The sequence below is a fragment of the Oncorhynchus mykiss genome, chromosome 19, assembly GCF_057628025.1.
Source record: "Oncorhynchus mykiss isolate SJ-2025 chromosome 19, ASM5762802v1, whole genome shotgun sequence".
Classification (NCBI taxonomy): domain Eukaryota; kingdom Metazoa; phylum Chordata; class Actinopteri; order Salmoniformes; family Salmonidae; genus Oncorhynchus; species Oncorhynchus mykiss.
This window is the reverse complement of record NC_143040.1, coordinates 470,682-487,931: the sequence shown is the minus strand read 5'-3', so window position 1 is coordinate 487,931 and position 17,250 is coordinate 470,682. Positions and strand designations below refer to the sequence as shown.

Below are 17,250 nucleotides of genomic sequence, written 5' to 3'. Positions count from 1 at the left end.
TGGAAAAATGTGTCACACAGGCTTGTCCCTGTTCAGCAGATCATAACAACAGAGAAGATGCTGGAGATGTCAACTCCACGGTGATTTTACCCTCGACCAATAGGCAATCTATTATACAGGACACTGGTAGCAAAGACACACAGACAGACAGTGAGAATTAGAGACAATGTACTGTGTTGTGTGTCAGAGAGAGAATTTCCTAAACTGTGTGCAGCTACAATGTATCAGTTGTGGTTTGACACATATAACCTTCCTAGTCATATTAAAGTTACATATAAATAGTGGTATTTACAGTTACAAATGATGAGAAAGTGATGTATTCACACCATCCCATCATATCACATGACTCTAAACAGAGGAATACAGCAGTGCTTGACAACAACAACAACAACAACAACAATGTTCCTCTTTCTAGCTATTTCCACAAAACCAACCTTTCACAGACATACACATTTTCTAGTAACGTTAGTTCTGTGGCAAAAAAAAAAAAACTGTGTTCATATTTCCAGACTCAGTTACTGACAAGACTGTGCTGCACGCATTTTCAAGAAAGGAGTGCTGTGTTTTTGAAGAGGGGAAAGAAAGAAGGAGAGTGAACGAAACCGAGGAGAGAGAGAGAGAGAGAGAGAGAGAGAGATAGACAGTGATAGAGAGAAAGGGAGATATAGAGAGGTAGAGAGATAGAGAGAGAGAGAGGTAGAGATATAGAGGTAGAGAGAAAGAGATAGAGAGAAAGGGAGATATAGAGAGGTAGAGAGATAGAGAGAGAGAGAGGTAGAGATATAGAGGTAGAGAGAGAGATAGACAGTGATAGAGAGAAAGATATAGAGGGAGAGAGAAAGAGAGAGAGGAGGATTGGAGAGTGTAACAGAAGATATCCACACAGCAACGGGAGTGGACCGAGGCCCGACCAGGTGTAACATCCCGCTACTGGACGGAGGGCGACGGCAGAGCCATGGCGAATATAGCGGTCCAGAGGATCAAACGGGAGTTCAAAGAAGTTCTCAAAAGCGAAGAGGTTTGATAAAAAAATATCCTTATGACTATTTACGGTTACTTATGGCAAATCGTTTAAAAAAAAATTATAAACCAGGATAAATTAAAACTGTAGTTGTTTATTTTTTGCAAGTTGTCATACAAAGGAAAATGTCAGCTTGCGTGTTATCCAATCTGCGTTTCTGCTGCAGCGGAAAACAAGCGAGGCCCTATCGAGGGCAACTTTATCGGTGATTGTGCGACAACATGCCCGGTGCGAAGTGAAAGGGTGTCGGGGAAACTGATCAGGAAATATCGCGGATGTTAGCCCAAGGGGACAGGCCTGGGACAGATAACAAGACAAAACCCCATACAAACAAAAAACAAAAGCCTCTAACGCCAAAATGTCGAGTGTCAGCCCAAATAGTTGTCAAGATGCTAAAAAATAGTTTGTTTTTTCCTCCCTGCGTTGACGTTTTTGTAGCTGACATTAGCTAACTAGCTGAAGGGAGAAAGTTGTGTTGCTAGGTAGCTAATACAGGGTAGCTAGCTTGTTAGCTAGCCTGCTAGTTTGACAGCTGCCTTGGTGCACCCCTCTCACTATGTAATAAGCCAGTGGCTTTGCTATGAAAACATTATTTATTTAGGAAGTTTTGGACCCTGTAGCTAGATAGCTAGACTGTTGTCAGTTCTTCAATATAGCACATCATGAGAGACTGTTTAGTTGTTTAGCTTGCTAAATGAAAATGTGGATCTCACATGTCCTATTTCAATAAGAACAAGGGAAGTATTGGGGCAGACAGTGGGCTACTGCTATAACTGTGTTGATGGTGTCTGATGGACGGACTGTCAATGGAGAAGGGTCCTACGGAACCACAATCTCTCTTCATCCCTCTTCCCCTCTTCATCCCTCTCTCTCACTCTCCCCCCTCTTCATTTCCCTTCATCCCTCTCCCTTTCTCTTCACCCCTCTCCCTTTCTCTTCACCCCTCTCCCTTTCTCTTCACCCCTCTCCCTTTCTCTTCACCCCTCTCCCTTTCTCTTCACCCCTCTCCCTTTCTCTTCACCCCTCTCCCTTTCTCTTCACCCCTCTCCCTTTCTCTTCATCCCTCTCCCTTTCTCTTCACCCCTCTCCCTTTCTCTTCACCCCTCTCCCTTTCTCTTCACCCCTCTCCCTTTCTCTTCACCCCTCTCCCTTTCTCTTCATCCCTTTCCCTCACTCTCCCCCCTCTTCATTTCCCTTCATCCCTCTCCCTTTCTCTTCATCCCTCCCCTCCTCCCTTCATCCCTCTCTCTTCATCCCTCCCCTCCTCGCTTCATCCCTCTCCCTCCCTCTATCCTCATCCCTCCCTCTCTCTCCATCCCTCTCTCCTCATCCCTCTCTCCCTCCATCCCTCTTCCCTCCCTCTCTCTCCATCCCTCTCTCCTCTCCCTCCCTCTCTCTCCCATCCCTCTCTCCTCATCCGTCTCCCTCCATCTCTCTCTCTCTGACAGACGAGTAAAAACCAGATCAAGGTGGATCTGGTAGATGAAAACTTCACAGAGCTGCGAGGAGAGATCGCAGGACCACCAGACACGCCGTACGAAGGTGACACACACACACACACACACACACACACACACACACACACACACACACACACACACACACACACACCTGCTCACTCACACACACACACACACACACACACACCTGCTCACTCACACACACACACACACACACACACCTGCTCACTCACACACACACACACACACACACCTGCTCACTCACACACACACACATCTGCTCTCACAAACATCTGCTCACACACACACACCTGCTCACTCACACACACACCGGGTCACACACACACACACACACACACACACACACACACACACACACACCAATACAGATCATATATGCACTGTTTTTTCTCCTTTCTAAGGTGGCAGATTTCAACTGGAAATCAAAATCCCAGAAACGTATCCCTTTAATCCTCCCAAGGTAAGAAACACATCCCTTTAATAATCCTCCCAAGGTAAGAAACACATCCCTTTAATAACCCTCCCAAGGTAAGAAACACATCCCTTTAATAACCCTCCCAAGGTAAGAAACACATCCCTTTAAGAGTCCCAAGGTAGGAAACACATCCCTTTAATAACCCTCCCAGGGTAAGAAACACATCCCTTTAATAACCCTCCCAAGGTAAGAAACACATCCCTTTAATAACCCTCCCAAGGTAAGAAACACATCCCTTTAATAACCCTCCCAAGGTAAGAAACACATCCCTTTAATAACCCTCCCAAGGTAGGAAACACATCCCTTTAATAACCCTCCCAAGGTAGGAAACACATCCCTTTAATAACCCTCCCAAGGTAAGAAACACATCCCTTTAATAACCCTCCCAAGGTAAGAAACACATCCCTTTAATAATCCTCCCAGGGTAAGAAACACATCCCTTTAATAACCCTCCCAAGGTAAGAAACACATCCCTTTAATAACCCTCCCAGGGTAAGAAACACATCCCTTTAATAACCCTCCCAAGGTAAGAAACACATCCCTTTAATAACCCTCCCAAGGTAAGAAACACATCCCTTTAATCCTCCCAAGGTAAGAAACACATCCCTTTAATAACCCTCCCAAGGTAAGAAACACATCCCTTTAATAACCCTCCCAAGGTAAGAAACACATCCCTTTAATAACCCTCCCAGGGTAAGAAACACATCCCTTTAATAACCCTCCCAAGGTAGGAAACACATCCCTTTAATAACCCTCCCAGGGTAAGAAACACATCCCTTTAATAACCCTCCCAAGGTAAGAAACACATCCCTTTAATAACCCTCTTAAGGTAGGAAACACATCCCTTTAATAACCCTCCCAAGGTAAGAAACACATCCCTTTAATAACCCTCCCAAGGTAGGAAACACATCCCTTTAATAACCCTCCCAAGGTAAGAAACACATCCCTTTAATAATCCTCCCAAGGTAAGAAACACATCCCTTTAATAATCCTCCCAAGGTAAGAAACACATCCCTTTAATAACCCTCCCAAGGTAGGAAACACATCCCTTTAATAACCCTCCCAAGGTAAGAAACACATCCCTTTAATAACCCTCCCAAGGTAAGAAACACATCCCTTTAATAACCCTCCCAGGGTAAGAAACACATCCCTTTAATAACCCTCCCAAGGTAAGAAACACATCCCTTTAATAACCCTCCCAAGGTAAGAAACACATCCCTTTAATAACCCTCCCAAGGTAAGAAACACATCCCTTTAATAACCCTCCCAAGGTAAGAAACACATCCCTTTAATAACCCTCCCAAGGTAAGAAACACATCCCTTTAATAACCCTCCCAAGGTAAGAAACACATCCCTTTAATAACCCTCCCAAGGTAAGAAACACATCCCTTTAATAACCCTCCCAAGGTAAGAAACACATCCCTTTAATAACCCTCCCAAGGTAAGAAACACATCCCTTTAATAACCCTCCCAAGGTAAGAAACACATCCCTTTAAGAGTCCCAAGGTAGGAAACACATCCCTTTAATAACCCTCCCAAGGTAAGAAACACATCCCTTTAATAACCCTCCTAGGGTAAGAAACACATCCCTTTAATAACCCTCCCAAGGTAAGAAACACATCCCTTTAATAACCCTCCCAAGGTAAGAAACACATCCCTTTAATAACCCTCCCAAGGTAAGAAACACATCCCTTTAATAACCCTCCCAAGGTAAGAAACACATCCCTTTAAGAGTCCCAAGGTAGGAAACACATCCCTTTAATAACCCTCCCAAGGTAAGAAACACATCCCTTTAATAACCCTCCCAAGGTAAGAAACACATCCCTTTAATAACCCTCCCAGGGTAAGAAACACATCCCTTTAATAACCCTCCCAAGGTAAGAAACACATCCCTTTAAGAGTCCCAAGGTAGGAAACACATCCCTTTAATAACCCTCCCAAGGTAGGAAACACATCCCTTTAATAACCCTCCCAAGGTAAGAAACACATCCCTTTAATAACCCTCCCAAGGTAGGAAACACATCCCTTTAATAACCCTCCCAAGGTAAGAAACACATCCCTTTAATAACCCTCCCAAGGTAAGAAACACATCCCTTTAATAACCCTCCCAAGGTAAGAAACACATCCCTTTAATAACCCTCCCAAGGTAAGAAACACATCCCTTTAATAACCCTCCCAAGGTAGGAAACACATCCCTTTAATAACCCTCCCAAGGTAAGAAACACATCCCTTTAATAACCCTCCCAAGGTAAGAAACACATCCCTTTAATAACCCTCCCAGGGTAAGAAACACATCCCTTTAATAACCCTCCCAAGGTAAGAAACACATCCCTTTAATAGCCCTCACAAGGTAGGAAACACATCCCTTTAATAACCCTCCCAAGGTAAGAAACATCCCTTTAATAACCCTCCCAAGGTAAGAAACACATCCCTTTAATAGCCCTCACAAGGTAGGAAACACATCCCTTTAATAACCCTCCCAAGGTAAGAAACACATCCCTTTAAGAGTCCCAAGGTAAGAAACACATCCCTTTAATAACCCTCCCAAGGTAAGAAACACATCCCTTTAATAACCCTCCCAAGGTAAGAAACACATCCCTTTAATAACCCTCCCAAGGTAAGAAACACATCCCTTTAATAACCCTCCCAAGGTAGGAAACACATCCCTTTAATAACCCTCCCAAGGTAGGAAACACATCCCTTTAATAACCCTCCCAAGGTAGGAAACACATCCCTTTAATAACCCTCCCAAGGTAAGAAACACATCCCTTTAATAACCCTCCCAAGGTAAGAAACACATCCCTTTAAGAGTCCCAGGGTAAGAAACACATCCCTTTAAGAGTCACTATGATGGTACACTTCTATCTCGTGTTTAACACCCCTCTCTCTCCCCAGGTGAGGTTCATCACTAAGATCTGGCACCCCAACATCAGCTCAGTAACAGGAGCCATCTGTCTGGACATCCTCAAAGACCAGTGGTGAGTCACACATAGTTACGCCCCTCCCCTCTCCCTATAACCCCTCCTCTCTCCCTACAACCCCTCCTCTCTCCCTACAACCCCTCCTCTCTCCCAACATCAGCTCAGTAACAGGAGCCATCTGTCTGGACATCCTCAAAGACCAGTGGTGAGTCACACATAGTTACGCCCCTCCCCTCTCCCTATAACCCCTCCTCTCTCCCTACAACCCCTCCTCTCTCCCTACAACCCCTCCTCTCTCCCAACATCAGCTCAGTAACAGGAGCCATCTGTCTGGACATCCTCAAAGACCAGTGGTGAGTCACACATAGTTACGCCCCTCCCCTCTCCCTATAACCCCTCCTCTCTCCCTACAACCCCTCCTCTCTCCCTACAACCCCTCCTCTCTCCCAACATCAGCTCAGTAACAGGAGCCATCTGTCTGGACATCCTCAAAGACCAGTGGTGAGTCACACATAGTTACGCCCCTCCCCTCTCCCTATAACCCCTCCTCTCTCCCTACAACCCCTCCTCTCTCCCTACAACCCCTCCTCTCTCCCAACATCAGCTCAGTAACAGGAGCCATCTGTCTGGACATCCTCAAAGACCAGTGGTGAGTCACACATAGTTACGCCCCTCCCCTCTCCCTATAACCCCTCCTCTCTCCCTACAACCCCTCCTCTCTCCCTACAACCCCTCCTCTCTCCCAACATCAGCTCAGTAACAGGAGCCATCTGTCTGGACATCCTCAAAGACCCGTGGTGAGTCACACATAGTTACGCCCCTCCCCTCTCCCTATAACCCCTCCCCTCTCCCTATAACCCCTCCTCTCTCCCTACAACCCCTCCTCTCTCCCTACAACCCCTCCTCTCTATAACCCCTCCTCTCTCCCTACCGCCGTCCCCCAAGGCAGCACCTCCTCTCTCTAACCCCTCCTCTCTCCGTCCCCCAGGGCAGCACCTCCTCTCTCTAACCCCTCCTCTCTCTAACCCCTCCTCTCTCCGTCCCCCAGGGCAGCACCTCCTCTCTCTAACAAATCCTCTCTCTAACCCCTCCTCTCTCTAACCCCTCCTCTCTCCGTCCCCCAGGGCAGCACCTCCTCTCTCTAACAAATCCTCTCTCTAACCCCTCCTCTCTCTAACCCCTCCTCTCTCCGTCCCCCAGGGCAGCACCTCCTCTCTCTAACAAATCCTCTCTCTAACCCCTCCTCTCTCTAACCCCTCCTCTCTCTAACCCCTCCTCTCTCCGTCTCCCAGGGCAGCACCTCCTCTCTCTAACCCCTCCTCTTCCTGTCTCCCAGGGCAGCAGCGATGACTCTGAGGACAGTACTGTTGTCCCTCCAGGCTCTTCTGGCTGCAGCTGAACCAGACGACCCCCAGGATGCAGTAGTGGCCAATCAGGTACCGGTGTGAATCTGTCTGTCAGTGTTCCTCCTCTCCAACCAGGTACCGGTGTGAATCTGTCAGTGTTCCTCCTCTCCAACCAGGTACCGGTGTGAATCTGTCTGTCAGTGTTCCTCCTCTCCAATCAGGTACCGGTGTGAATCTGTCAGTGTTCCTCCTCACCAACCAGGTACCGGTGTGAATCTGTCTGTCAGTGTTCCTCCTCTCCAACCAGGAACCGGTGTGAATCTGTCTGTCAGTGTTCCTCCTCTCCAATCAGGTACCGGTATGAATCTGTCTGTCAGTGTTCCTCCTCTCCAATCAAGTACCGGTGTGAATCTGTCTGTCAGTGTTTCTCCTCTCCAATCAGGTACCGGTATGAATCTGTCTGTCAGTGTTTCTCCTCTCCAATCAGGTACCGGTGTGAATCTGTCTGTCAGTGTTCCTCCTCTCCAACCAGGTACCGGTATGAATCTGTCTGTCAGTGTTTCTCCTCTCCAATCAGGTACCGGTGTGAATCTGTCTGTCAGTGTTCCTCCTCTCCAATCAGGTACCGGTATGAATCTGTCTGTCAGTGTTTCTCCTCTCCAATCAGGTACCGGTATGAATCTGTCTGTCAGTGTTCCTCCTCTCCAACCAGGTACCAGTATGAATCTGTCTGTCAGTGTTCCTCCTCTCCAATCAGGTACCGGTGTGAATCTGTCTGTCAGTGTTCCTCCTCTCCAACCAGGTACCGGTGTGAATCTGTCTGTCAGTGTTTCTCCTCTCCAATCAGGTACCGGTATGAATCTGTCTGTCAGTGTTCCTCCTCTCCAATCAGGTACCGGTGTGAATCTGTCTGTCAGTGTTCCTCCTCTCCAATCAGGTACCGGTATGAATCTGTCTGTCAGTGTTCCTCCTCTCCAACCAGGTACCGGTGTGAATCTGTCTGTCAGTGTTTCTCCTCTCCAATCAGGTACCGGTATGAATCTGTCTGTCAGTGTTCCTCCTCTCCAATCAGGTACCGGTATGAATCTGTCTGTCAGTGTTCCTCCTCTCCAACCAGGTACCGGTATGAATCTGTCTGTCAGTGTTCCTCCTCTCCAATCAGGTACCGGTATGAATCTGTCTGTCAGTGTTCCTCCTCTCCAATCAGGTACCGGTATGAATCTGTCTGTCAGTGTTCCTCCTCTCCAATCAGGTACCGGTGTGAATCTGTCTTTCAGTGTTCCTCCTCTCCAATCAGGTACCGGTATGAATCTGTCTGTCAGTGTTCCTCCTCTCCAATCAGGTACCGGTGTGAATCTGTCTGTCTGTGTTCCTCCTCTCCAATCAGGTACCGGTGTGAATCTGTCTGTCTGTGTTCCTCCTCTCCAATCAGGTACCGGTATGAATCTGTCTGTCAGTGTTCCTCCTCTCCAACCAGGTACCGGTGTGAATCTGTCTGTCAGTGTTCCTCCTCTCCAATCAGGTACCGGTATGAATCTGTCTGTCAGTGTTCCTCCTCTCCAACCAGGTACCGGTGTGAATCTGTCTGTCAGTGTTCCTCCTCTCCAATCAGGTACCGGTGTGAATCTGTCAGTGTTCCTCCTCTCCAATCAGGTACCGGTGTGAATCTGTCTGTCAGTGTTCCTCCTCTCCAATCAGGTACCGGTATGAATCTGTCTGTCAGTGTTCCTCCTCTCCAACCAGGTACCGGTGTGAATCTGTCTGTCAGTGTTTCTCCTCTCCAATCAGGTACCGGTGTGAATCTGTCTGTCAGTGTTCCTCCTCTCCAATCAGGTACCGGTGTGAATCTGTCTGTCAATGTTCCTCCTCTCCAATCAGGTACCGGTGTGAATCTGTCAGTGTTCCTCCTCTCCAACCAGGTACCGGTGTGAATCTGTCTGTCAGTGTTCCTCCTCTCCAATCAGGTACCGGTGTGAATCTGTCTGTCAGTGTTCCTCCTCTCCAATCAGGCACCGGTGTGAATCTGTCTGTCAGTGTTCCTCCTCTCCAACCAGGTACCGGTGTGAATCTGTCTGTCAGTGTTTCTCCTCTCCAATCAGGTACCGGTGTGAATCTGTCTGTCAGTGTTCCTCCTCTCCAATCAGGTACCGGTGTGAATCTGTCTGTCTGTGTTCCTCCTCTCCAATCAGGTACCGGTATGAATCTGTCTGTCAGTGTTCCTCCTCTCCAATCAGGTACCGGTATGAATCTGTCTGTCTGTGTTCCTCCTCTCCAATCAGGTACCGGTGTGAATCTGTCTGTCTGTGTTCCTCCTCTCCAATCAGGTACCGGTGTGAATCTGTCTGTCTGTGTTCCTCCTCTCCAACCAGGTACCGGTATGAATCTGTCTGTCAGTGTTCCTCCTCTCCAATCAGGTACCGGTATGAATCTGTCTGTCTGTGTTCCTCCTCTCGTTCTGTAAATGGGTTTCTCCTCCACGTCGTTCTGTAAACGGGTTCTTCCCTGACGGCGTTCTGTAAATGGGTTTCTCCTCCTCCACGTCGTTCTGTAAATGGGTTTCTCCTCCACGTCGTTCTGTAAATGGGTTTCTCCTCCTCCACATCGTTCTGTAAATGGGTTTCTCCTCCACGTCGTTCTGTAAATGGGTTTCTCCTCCACGTCGTTCTGTAAATGGGTTTCTCCTCCACGTCGTTCTGTAAATGGGTTTCTCCTCCACGTCGTTCTGTAAATGGGTTTCTCCTCCTCCACGTCGTTCTGTAAATGGGTTTCTCCTCCACGTCGTTCTGTAAATGGGTTTCTCCTCCACGTCGTTCTGTAAATGGGTTTCTCCTCCACGTCGTTCTGTAAATGGGTTTCTCCTCCACGTCGTTCTGTAAATGGGTTTCTCCTCCCTGACGGCGTTCTGTAAACGGGTTCCTCCCTGACGTTCTGTAAACGGGTTCCTCCCTGACGGCGTTCTGTAAACGGGTTCTTCCCTGACGGCGTTCTGTAAATGGGTTTCTCCTCGTCCACGTCGTTCTGTAAACGGGTTCCTCCCTGACGGCGTTCTGTAAATGGGTTTCTCCTCCTCCACGTCGTTCTGTAAATGGGTTTCTCCTCCACGTCGTTCTGTAAATGGGTTTCTCCTCCTCCACATCGTTCTGTAAATGGGTTTCTCCTCCACGTCGTTCTGTAAATGGGTTTCTCCTCCACGTCGTTCTGTAAATGGGTTTCTCCTCCACGTCGTTCTGTAAATGGGTTTCTCCTCCACGTCGTTCTGTAAATGGGTTTCTCCTCCTCCACGTCGTTCTGTAAATGGGTTTCTCCTCCACGTCGTTCTGTAAATGGGTTTCTCCTCCACGTCGTTCTGTAAATGGGTTTCTCCTCCACATCGTTCTGTAAATGGGTTTCTCCTCCACGTCGTTCTGTAAATGGGTTTCTCCTCCACGTCGTTCTGTAAATGGGTTTCTCCTCCACGTCGTTCTGTAAATGGGTTTCTCCTCCACATCGTTCTGTAAATGGGTTTCTCCTCCACGTCGTTCTGTAAATGGGTTTCTCCTCCACGTCGTTCTGTAAATGGGTTTCTCCTCCACGTCGTTCTGTAAATGGGTTTCTCCTCCACGTCGTTCTGTAAATGGGTTTCTCCTCCCTGACGGCGTTCTGTAAACGGGTTCCTCCCTGACGTTCTGTAAACGGGTTCCTCCCTGACGGCGTTCTGTAAACGGGTTCTTCCCTGACGGCGTTCTGTAAATGGGTTTCTCCTCGTCCACGTCGTTCTGTAAACGGGTTCCTCCCTGACGGCGTTCTGTAAACGGGTTCCTCCCTGACGTCGTTCTGTAAATGGGTTTCTTCTCTCCCAGTATAAGCAGAACCCAGAGATGTTTACGCAGACAGCCAGGTTATGGGGCCACTACTACGGTGGAGCCCCTGTTCCCGGTCCAGAATACACACGGAAGATAGACAAACTCACTGCCATGGGCTTCGAAAAGGTAGGCAGACAGCTGTGTGGTCTCTCTCTCCTGACAGAATGCTGTGTGGTGTCTCTCTCTCTCTCTCTCCTGACAGAATGCTGTGTGATGTCTCTCTCTCTCTCCTGACAGAATGCTGTGTGGTGTCTCTCTCTCTCTCTCTCTCTCTCCTGACAGAATGCTGTGTGATCTCTCTCTCTCTCTCTCTCTCCTGACAGAACGCTGTGTGATGTCTCTCTCTCTGTCTCCTGACAGAATGCTGTGTGATGTCTCTCTCTCTCTCCTGACAGAATGCTGTGTGGTGTCTCTCTCTCTCTCTCTCTCCTGACAGAATGCTGTGTGGTGTCTCTCTCTCTGTCTCCTGACAGAATGCTGTGTGGTGTCTCTCTCTCTCTCTCTCTCCTGACAGAATGCTGTGTGGTGTCTCTCTCTCTCTCTCTCCTGACAGAATGCTGTGTGGTGTCTCTCTCTCTCTCTCTCTCCTGACAGAATGCTGTGTGGTGTCTCTCTCTCTCTCTCCTGACAGAATGCTGTGTGGTGTCTCTCTCTCTCTCCTGACAGAATGCTGTGTGGTGTCTCTCTCTCTCTTTCCTGACAGAATGCTGTGTGGTGTCTCTCTCTCTCTCTCTCCTGACAGAATGCTGTGTGGTGTCTCTCTCTCTCTCTCCTGACAGAATGCTGTGTGGTCTCTCTCTCTCTCTCTCTCTCTCCTGACAGAATGCTGTGTGGTCTCTCTCTCTCTCCTGACAGAATGCTGTGTGATGTCTCTCTCTCTCTCTCTCTCCTGACAGAATGCTGTGTGATGTCTCTCTCTCTCTCCTGACAGAATGCTGTGTGGTGTCTCTCTCTCTCTCTCCTGACAGAATGCTGTGTGGTCTCTCTCTCTCTCTCTCCTGACAGAATGCTGTGTGATGTCTCTCTCTCTCTCTCTCTCCTGACAGAATGCTGTGTGATGTCTCTCTCTCTCTCCTGACAGAATGCTGTGTGGTCTCTCTCTCCTGACAGAATGCTGTGTGGTGTCTCTCTCTCTCTCTCTCTCCTGACAGAATGCTGTGTGATGTCTCTCTCTCTCTCTCCTGACAGAATGCTGTGTGGTGTCTCTCTCTCTCTCTCTCTCCTGACAGAATGCTGTGTGATCTCTCTCTCTCTCTCCTGACAGAATGCTGTGTGGTGTGTCTCTCTCTCTCTCTCCTGACAGAATGCTGTGTGGTGTGTGTCTCTCTCTCTCTCTCCTGACAGAATGCTGTGTGGTGTGTGTCTCTCTCTCTCTCTCCTGACAGAATGCTGTGTGGTGTGTGTCTCTCTCTCTCTCTCTCCTGACAGAATGCTGTGTGGTGTCTCTCTCTCTCTCTCCTGACAGAATGCTGTGTGGTCTCTCTCTCTCTCTCCTGACAGAATGCTGTGTGGTGTCTCTCTCTCTCTCCTGACAGAATGCTGTGTGTCTCTCTCTCTCTCTCTCCTGACAGAATGCTGTGTGGTGTCTCTCTCTCTCTCTCTCCTGACAGAATGCTGTGTGGTGTCTCTCTCTCTCTCTCTCCTGACAGAATGCTGTGTGGTGTCTCTCTCTCTCCTGACAGAATGCTGTGTGGTGTCTCTCTCTCTGTCTCCTGACAGAATGCTGTGTGGTGTCTCTCTCTCTCTCTCTCCTGACAGAATGCTGTGTGGTGTGTCTCTCTCTCTCTTTCTCCTGACAGAACGCTGTGTGGTGTCTCTCTCTCTCTCTCTCCTGACAGAACGCTGTGTGGTGTCTCTCTATCTCTCCTGACAGAATGCTGTGTGGTGTCTCTCTCTCTCCTGACAGAATGCTGTGTGGTGTCTCTCTCTCTCTCTCTCTCCTGACAGAATGCTGTGTGGTGTCTCTCTCTCTCTCTCCTGACAGAATGCTGTGTGATGTCTCTCTCTCTCTCTCCTGACAGAATGCTGTGTGATGTCTCTCTCTCTCCTGACAGAATGCTGTGTGATGTCTCTCTCTGTCTCCTGACAGAATGCTGTGTGATGTCTCTCTCTGTCTCCTGACAGAATGCTGTGTGATGTCTCTGTCTCTCTCTGTCTCCTGACAGAATGCTGTGTGATGTCTCTCTCTCTCTCTCTGTCTCCTGACAGAATGCTGTGTGGTGTCTCTCTCTCTCCTGACAGAATGCTGTGTGGTGTCTCTCTCTCTCTCTCTCTCTCCTGACAGAATGCTGTGTGGTGTCTCTCTTTCTCTCTCCTGACAGAATGCTGTGTGATGTCTCTCTCTCTCCTGACAGAATGCTGTGTGATGTCTCTCTCTGTCTCCTGACAGAATGCTGTGTGATGTCTCTCTCTGTCTCCTGACAGAATGCTGTGTGATGTCTCTGTCTCTCTCTGTCTCCTGACAGAATACTGTGTGATGTCTCTCTCTCTCTCTGTCTCCTGACAGAATGCTGTGTGATGTCTCTCTCTCTCTCTGTCTCCTGACAGAATGCTGTGTGATGTCTCTCTCTCTCTCCTGACAGAATGCTGTGTGATGTCTCTCTCTCTGTCTCCTGACAGAATGCTGTGTGATGTCTCTCTCTCTCTCTGTCTCCTGACAGAATGCTGTGTGATGTCTCTCTCTCTCTCTGTCTCCTGACAGAATGCTGTGTGATGTCTCTCTCTCTCCTGACAGAATGCTGTGTGATGTCTCTCTCTCTCTGTCTCCTGACAGAATGCTGTGTGATGTCTCTCTCTCTCTCTCTCTGTCTCCTGACAGAATGCTGTGTGATGTCTCTCTCTGTCTCCTGACAGAATGCTGTGTGATGTCTCTCTCTGTCTCCTGACAGAATGCTGTGTGATGTCTCTCTCTGTCTCCTGACAGAATGCTGTGTGATGTCTCTCTCTCTCTCTGTCTCCTGACAGAATGCTGTGTGATGTCTCTCTGTCTCCTGACAGAATGCTGTGTGATGTCTCTCTCTCTCTCTCTGTCTCCTGACAGAATGCTGTGTGATGTCTCTCTCTCTCTCTCTCTCTCCTGACAGAATGCTGTGTGATGTCTCTCTCTCTCTCCTGACAGAATGCTGTGTGATGTCTCTCTCTCTCTCCTGACAGAATGCTGTGTGATGTCTCTCTCTCTCTCTCCTGACAGAATGCTGTGTGATGTCTCTCTCTCTCTCCTGACAGAATGCTGTGTGATGTCTCTGTCTCTCTCTGTCTCCTGACAGAATGCTGTGTGATGTCTCTCTCTCTCTCTGTCTCCTGACAGAATGCTGTGTGATGTCTCTCTCTCTCTCTGTCTCCTGACAGAATGCTGTGTGATGTCTCTCTCTCTCTCTGTCTCCTGACAGAATGCTGTGTGATGTCTCTCTCTCTCTCCTGACAGAATGCTGTGTGATGTCTCTCTCTCTGTCTCCTGACAGAATGCTGTGTGATGTCTCTCTCTCTCTCTTGACAGAATGCTGTGTGATGTCTCTCTCTCTCTCTGTCTCCTGACAGAATGCTGTGTGATGTCTCTCTCTCTCTCTCTGTCTCCTGACAGAATGCTGTGTGATGTCTCTCTCTGTCTCCTGACAGAATGCTGTGTGATGTCTCTCTCTGTCTCCTGACAGAACGCTGTGTGGTGTCTCTCTCTCTCTGTCTCCTGACAGAATGCTGTGTGATGTCTCTCTCTCTCTCTCTGTCTCCTGACAGAATGCTGTGTGATGTCTCTCTCTCTCTCTCTGTCTCCTGACAGAATGCTGTGTGATGTCTCTCTCTCTCTCCTGACAGAATGCTGTGTGATGTCTCTCTCTCTCTCTGTCTCCTGACAGAATGCTGTGTGATGTCTCTCTCTCTCTCTGTCTCCTGACAGAATGCTGTGTGATGTCTCTCTGTCTCCTGACAGAATGCTGTGTGATGTCTCTCTCTCTCTCTCTGTCTCCTGACAGAATGCTGTGTGATGTCTCTCTCTCTCTCCTGACAGAATGCTGTGTGATGTCTCTCTCTCTCTCCTGACAGAATGCTGTGTGATGTCTCTCTCTCTCTCTGTCTCCTGACAGAATGCTGTGTGATGTCTCTCTCTCTCTCTCTGTCTCCTGACAGAATGCTGTGTGATGTCTCTCTCTGTCTCCTGACAGAACGCTGTGTGATGTCTCTCTCTCTGTCTCCTGACAGAATGCTGTGTGGTGTCTCTCTCTCTCTGTCTCCTGACAGAATGCTGTGTGATGTCTCTCTCTCTCTCTGTCTCCTGACAGAACGCTGTGTGGTGTCTCTCTCTCTCTGTCTCCTGACAGAATGCTGTGTGATGTCTCTCTCTCTCTCTCTGTCTCCTGACAGAATGCTGTGTGATGTCTCTCTCTCTCTCCTGACAGAATGCTGTGTGATGTCTCTCTCTCTCTCTGTCTCCTGACAGAATGCTGTGTGATGTCTCTCTCTCTCTCTGTCTCCTGACAGAATGCTGTGTGATGTCTCTCTGTCTCCTGACAGAATGCTGTGTGATGTCTCTCTCTCTCTCTCTGTCTCCTGACAGAATGCTGTGTGGTGTCTCTCTCTCTCTTTCCTGACAGAATGCTGTGTGATGTCTCTCTCTCTCTCTCTCTCCTGACAGAATGCTGTGTGATGTCTCTCTCTCTGTCTCCTGACAGAATGCTGTGTGATGTCTCTCTCTCTCTCCTGACAGAATGCTGTGTGATGTCTCTCTCTCTCTCTGTCTCCTGACAGAACGCTGTAATCGCTGCCTTGTCTTCTAAATCCTGGGAGGTGGAGACGGCGACAGAACTACTCCTTAACAACTGAGACCCGGCAAGAAACCCCCTCTGACCTCATCTCCCATCTCCTTATGGTGCCCTCCGATGCCTTCTAACCACAGCCCAAACGGAGCCTTGACTGGAGTTGATGTCCTAGAGTTTCCAGCCCTGCCCTCCCCGTCCAAGTCACTTCCTGGTATCCTTTCAGCCCAAACATCACCCCCCCCCCCCCTCCACCAATCCCTTTCTTTTTGGTTCTTCGCTTGATGAACTCTTCCTTTCCGTCTTTTAAGAAGCCCGACATTGAACCACTGTCACCTGGTGGAGCCAACTGGCGGAGAGAGACGGGAGGACGAGGATTTATCTGTAAATAAACCTCACCTGGTGGAGCTAGCTGGCGGAGAGAGACGGGAGGACGAGGATTTATCTGTAAAATAAATATTAGTTCTTAACAAATACACAGCGGAATACTTCCTGGATATTGTTAAAAATAAACTGTGCTTCAGTTTTACTCACGACTAGAAGGAAAGAAATTGCCTAGCTTACTATTTTGGTCGGCCCGACCAGGGAGTTCGTCCGAATGTCCCGGTGAAGTGACGCCTGCGTCGTCGTTGTCCCTCACGCTCCTCTTTCCCAGACGAATCCTGTGCACAGTCTCTTTCTCGACGAAGAAGATACCTCTTCATCAGCAGAGAAAACCACCGACCTACCGGCTGGATCTATATTTTATAAAGGAGAAAAAAAAAGGACTCTTCCCTCTTTTCGCTGTCTTCCTGTTCCACTTCAGCACGACGGAGAAGATAAAGAACTGCACGGCAGAGTAGAGACCACCCACCCCCCCATAAGTCTCTGGCCAAAAGTAGTGCACTGTATAGGAGATAGGCTGCCATTTTGTTTTTGTTATCAGTTTGGATTTGTTTTCTGAAGGAAACAGCAGCCGTCACACCTGGGTCCAGATGCTATTTGAAATCTTTCAGCTTTAGTCTGCCAGATGGGAGGGGTGTGGAGTATTTTATTGGCCCGTGAAGCAAACTCAGTCTAGCACAGAAAAAGGGGTTTGAAATGATATTTGAACCGGGGTGTGGCCGGCATACAATCGCATGATTATTTATTGTGAAACTGTCAACGTTTACTTTTATTAAAAAAACTACCTGGAAAATCTACCTTTTTATGTGTTTTAATACATTTACACATCCCTTTAAGGACCAGTTTTAATACATCCCCTTTAAGGATCAGTCTTCATGTGTTTTAATACATTTACACATCCCTTTAAGGACCAGTTTTAATACATCCCCTTTAAGGATCCGTCTTCATGTGTTTAATACATTTACACATCCCTTTAAGGACCAGTTTTAATACATCCCCTTTAAGGACCAGTCTTCATGTGTTTTAATACAT

The 17,250-nt window shown here is 48.2% G+C and overlaps 1 protein-coding gene across 4 annotated transcripts; it reads left to right on the top strand.

Moving 5' to 3' along the window:
* Nucleotides 1–43: 43 nt before the first annotated feature.
* Nucleotides 44–17,011, top strand: LOC118936875 (ubiquitin-conjugating enzyme E2 K). Of its 4 annotated transcripts, none has more exons than XM_090209511.1 (8): nucleotides 513–696; nucleotides 771–1,018; nucleotides 2,470–2,563; nucleotides 2,904–2,962; nucleotides 5,873–5,955; nucleotides 7,235–7,334; nucleotides 11,084–11,212; nucleotides 15,827–17,011. In XM_090209511.1, the coding sequence occupies exons 2-8, from the start codon at nucleotides 956–958 to the stop codon at nucleotides 15,899–15,901; spliced, it is 603 nt and encodes a 200-aa protein (XP_090065637.1). In that variant the 5' UTR covers nucleotides 513–696; nucleotides 771–955; the 3' UTR covers nucleotides 15,902–17,011. The 4 variants fall into 4 exon arrangements, 3 of the variants coding, with proteins under 3 accessions (XP_090065636.1, XP_090065638.1, XP_090065637.1); XR_016488664.1 differs by lacking the exon at nucleotides 15,827–17,011 and adding an exon at nucleotides 6,059–6,547 and having other exon boundaries at nucleotides 515–696; nucleotides 11,084–11,211; XM_090209510.1 differs by having other exon boundaries at nucleotides 44–1,018.
* Nucleotides 17,012–17,250: the final 239 nt, after the last annotated feature.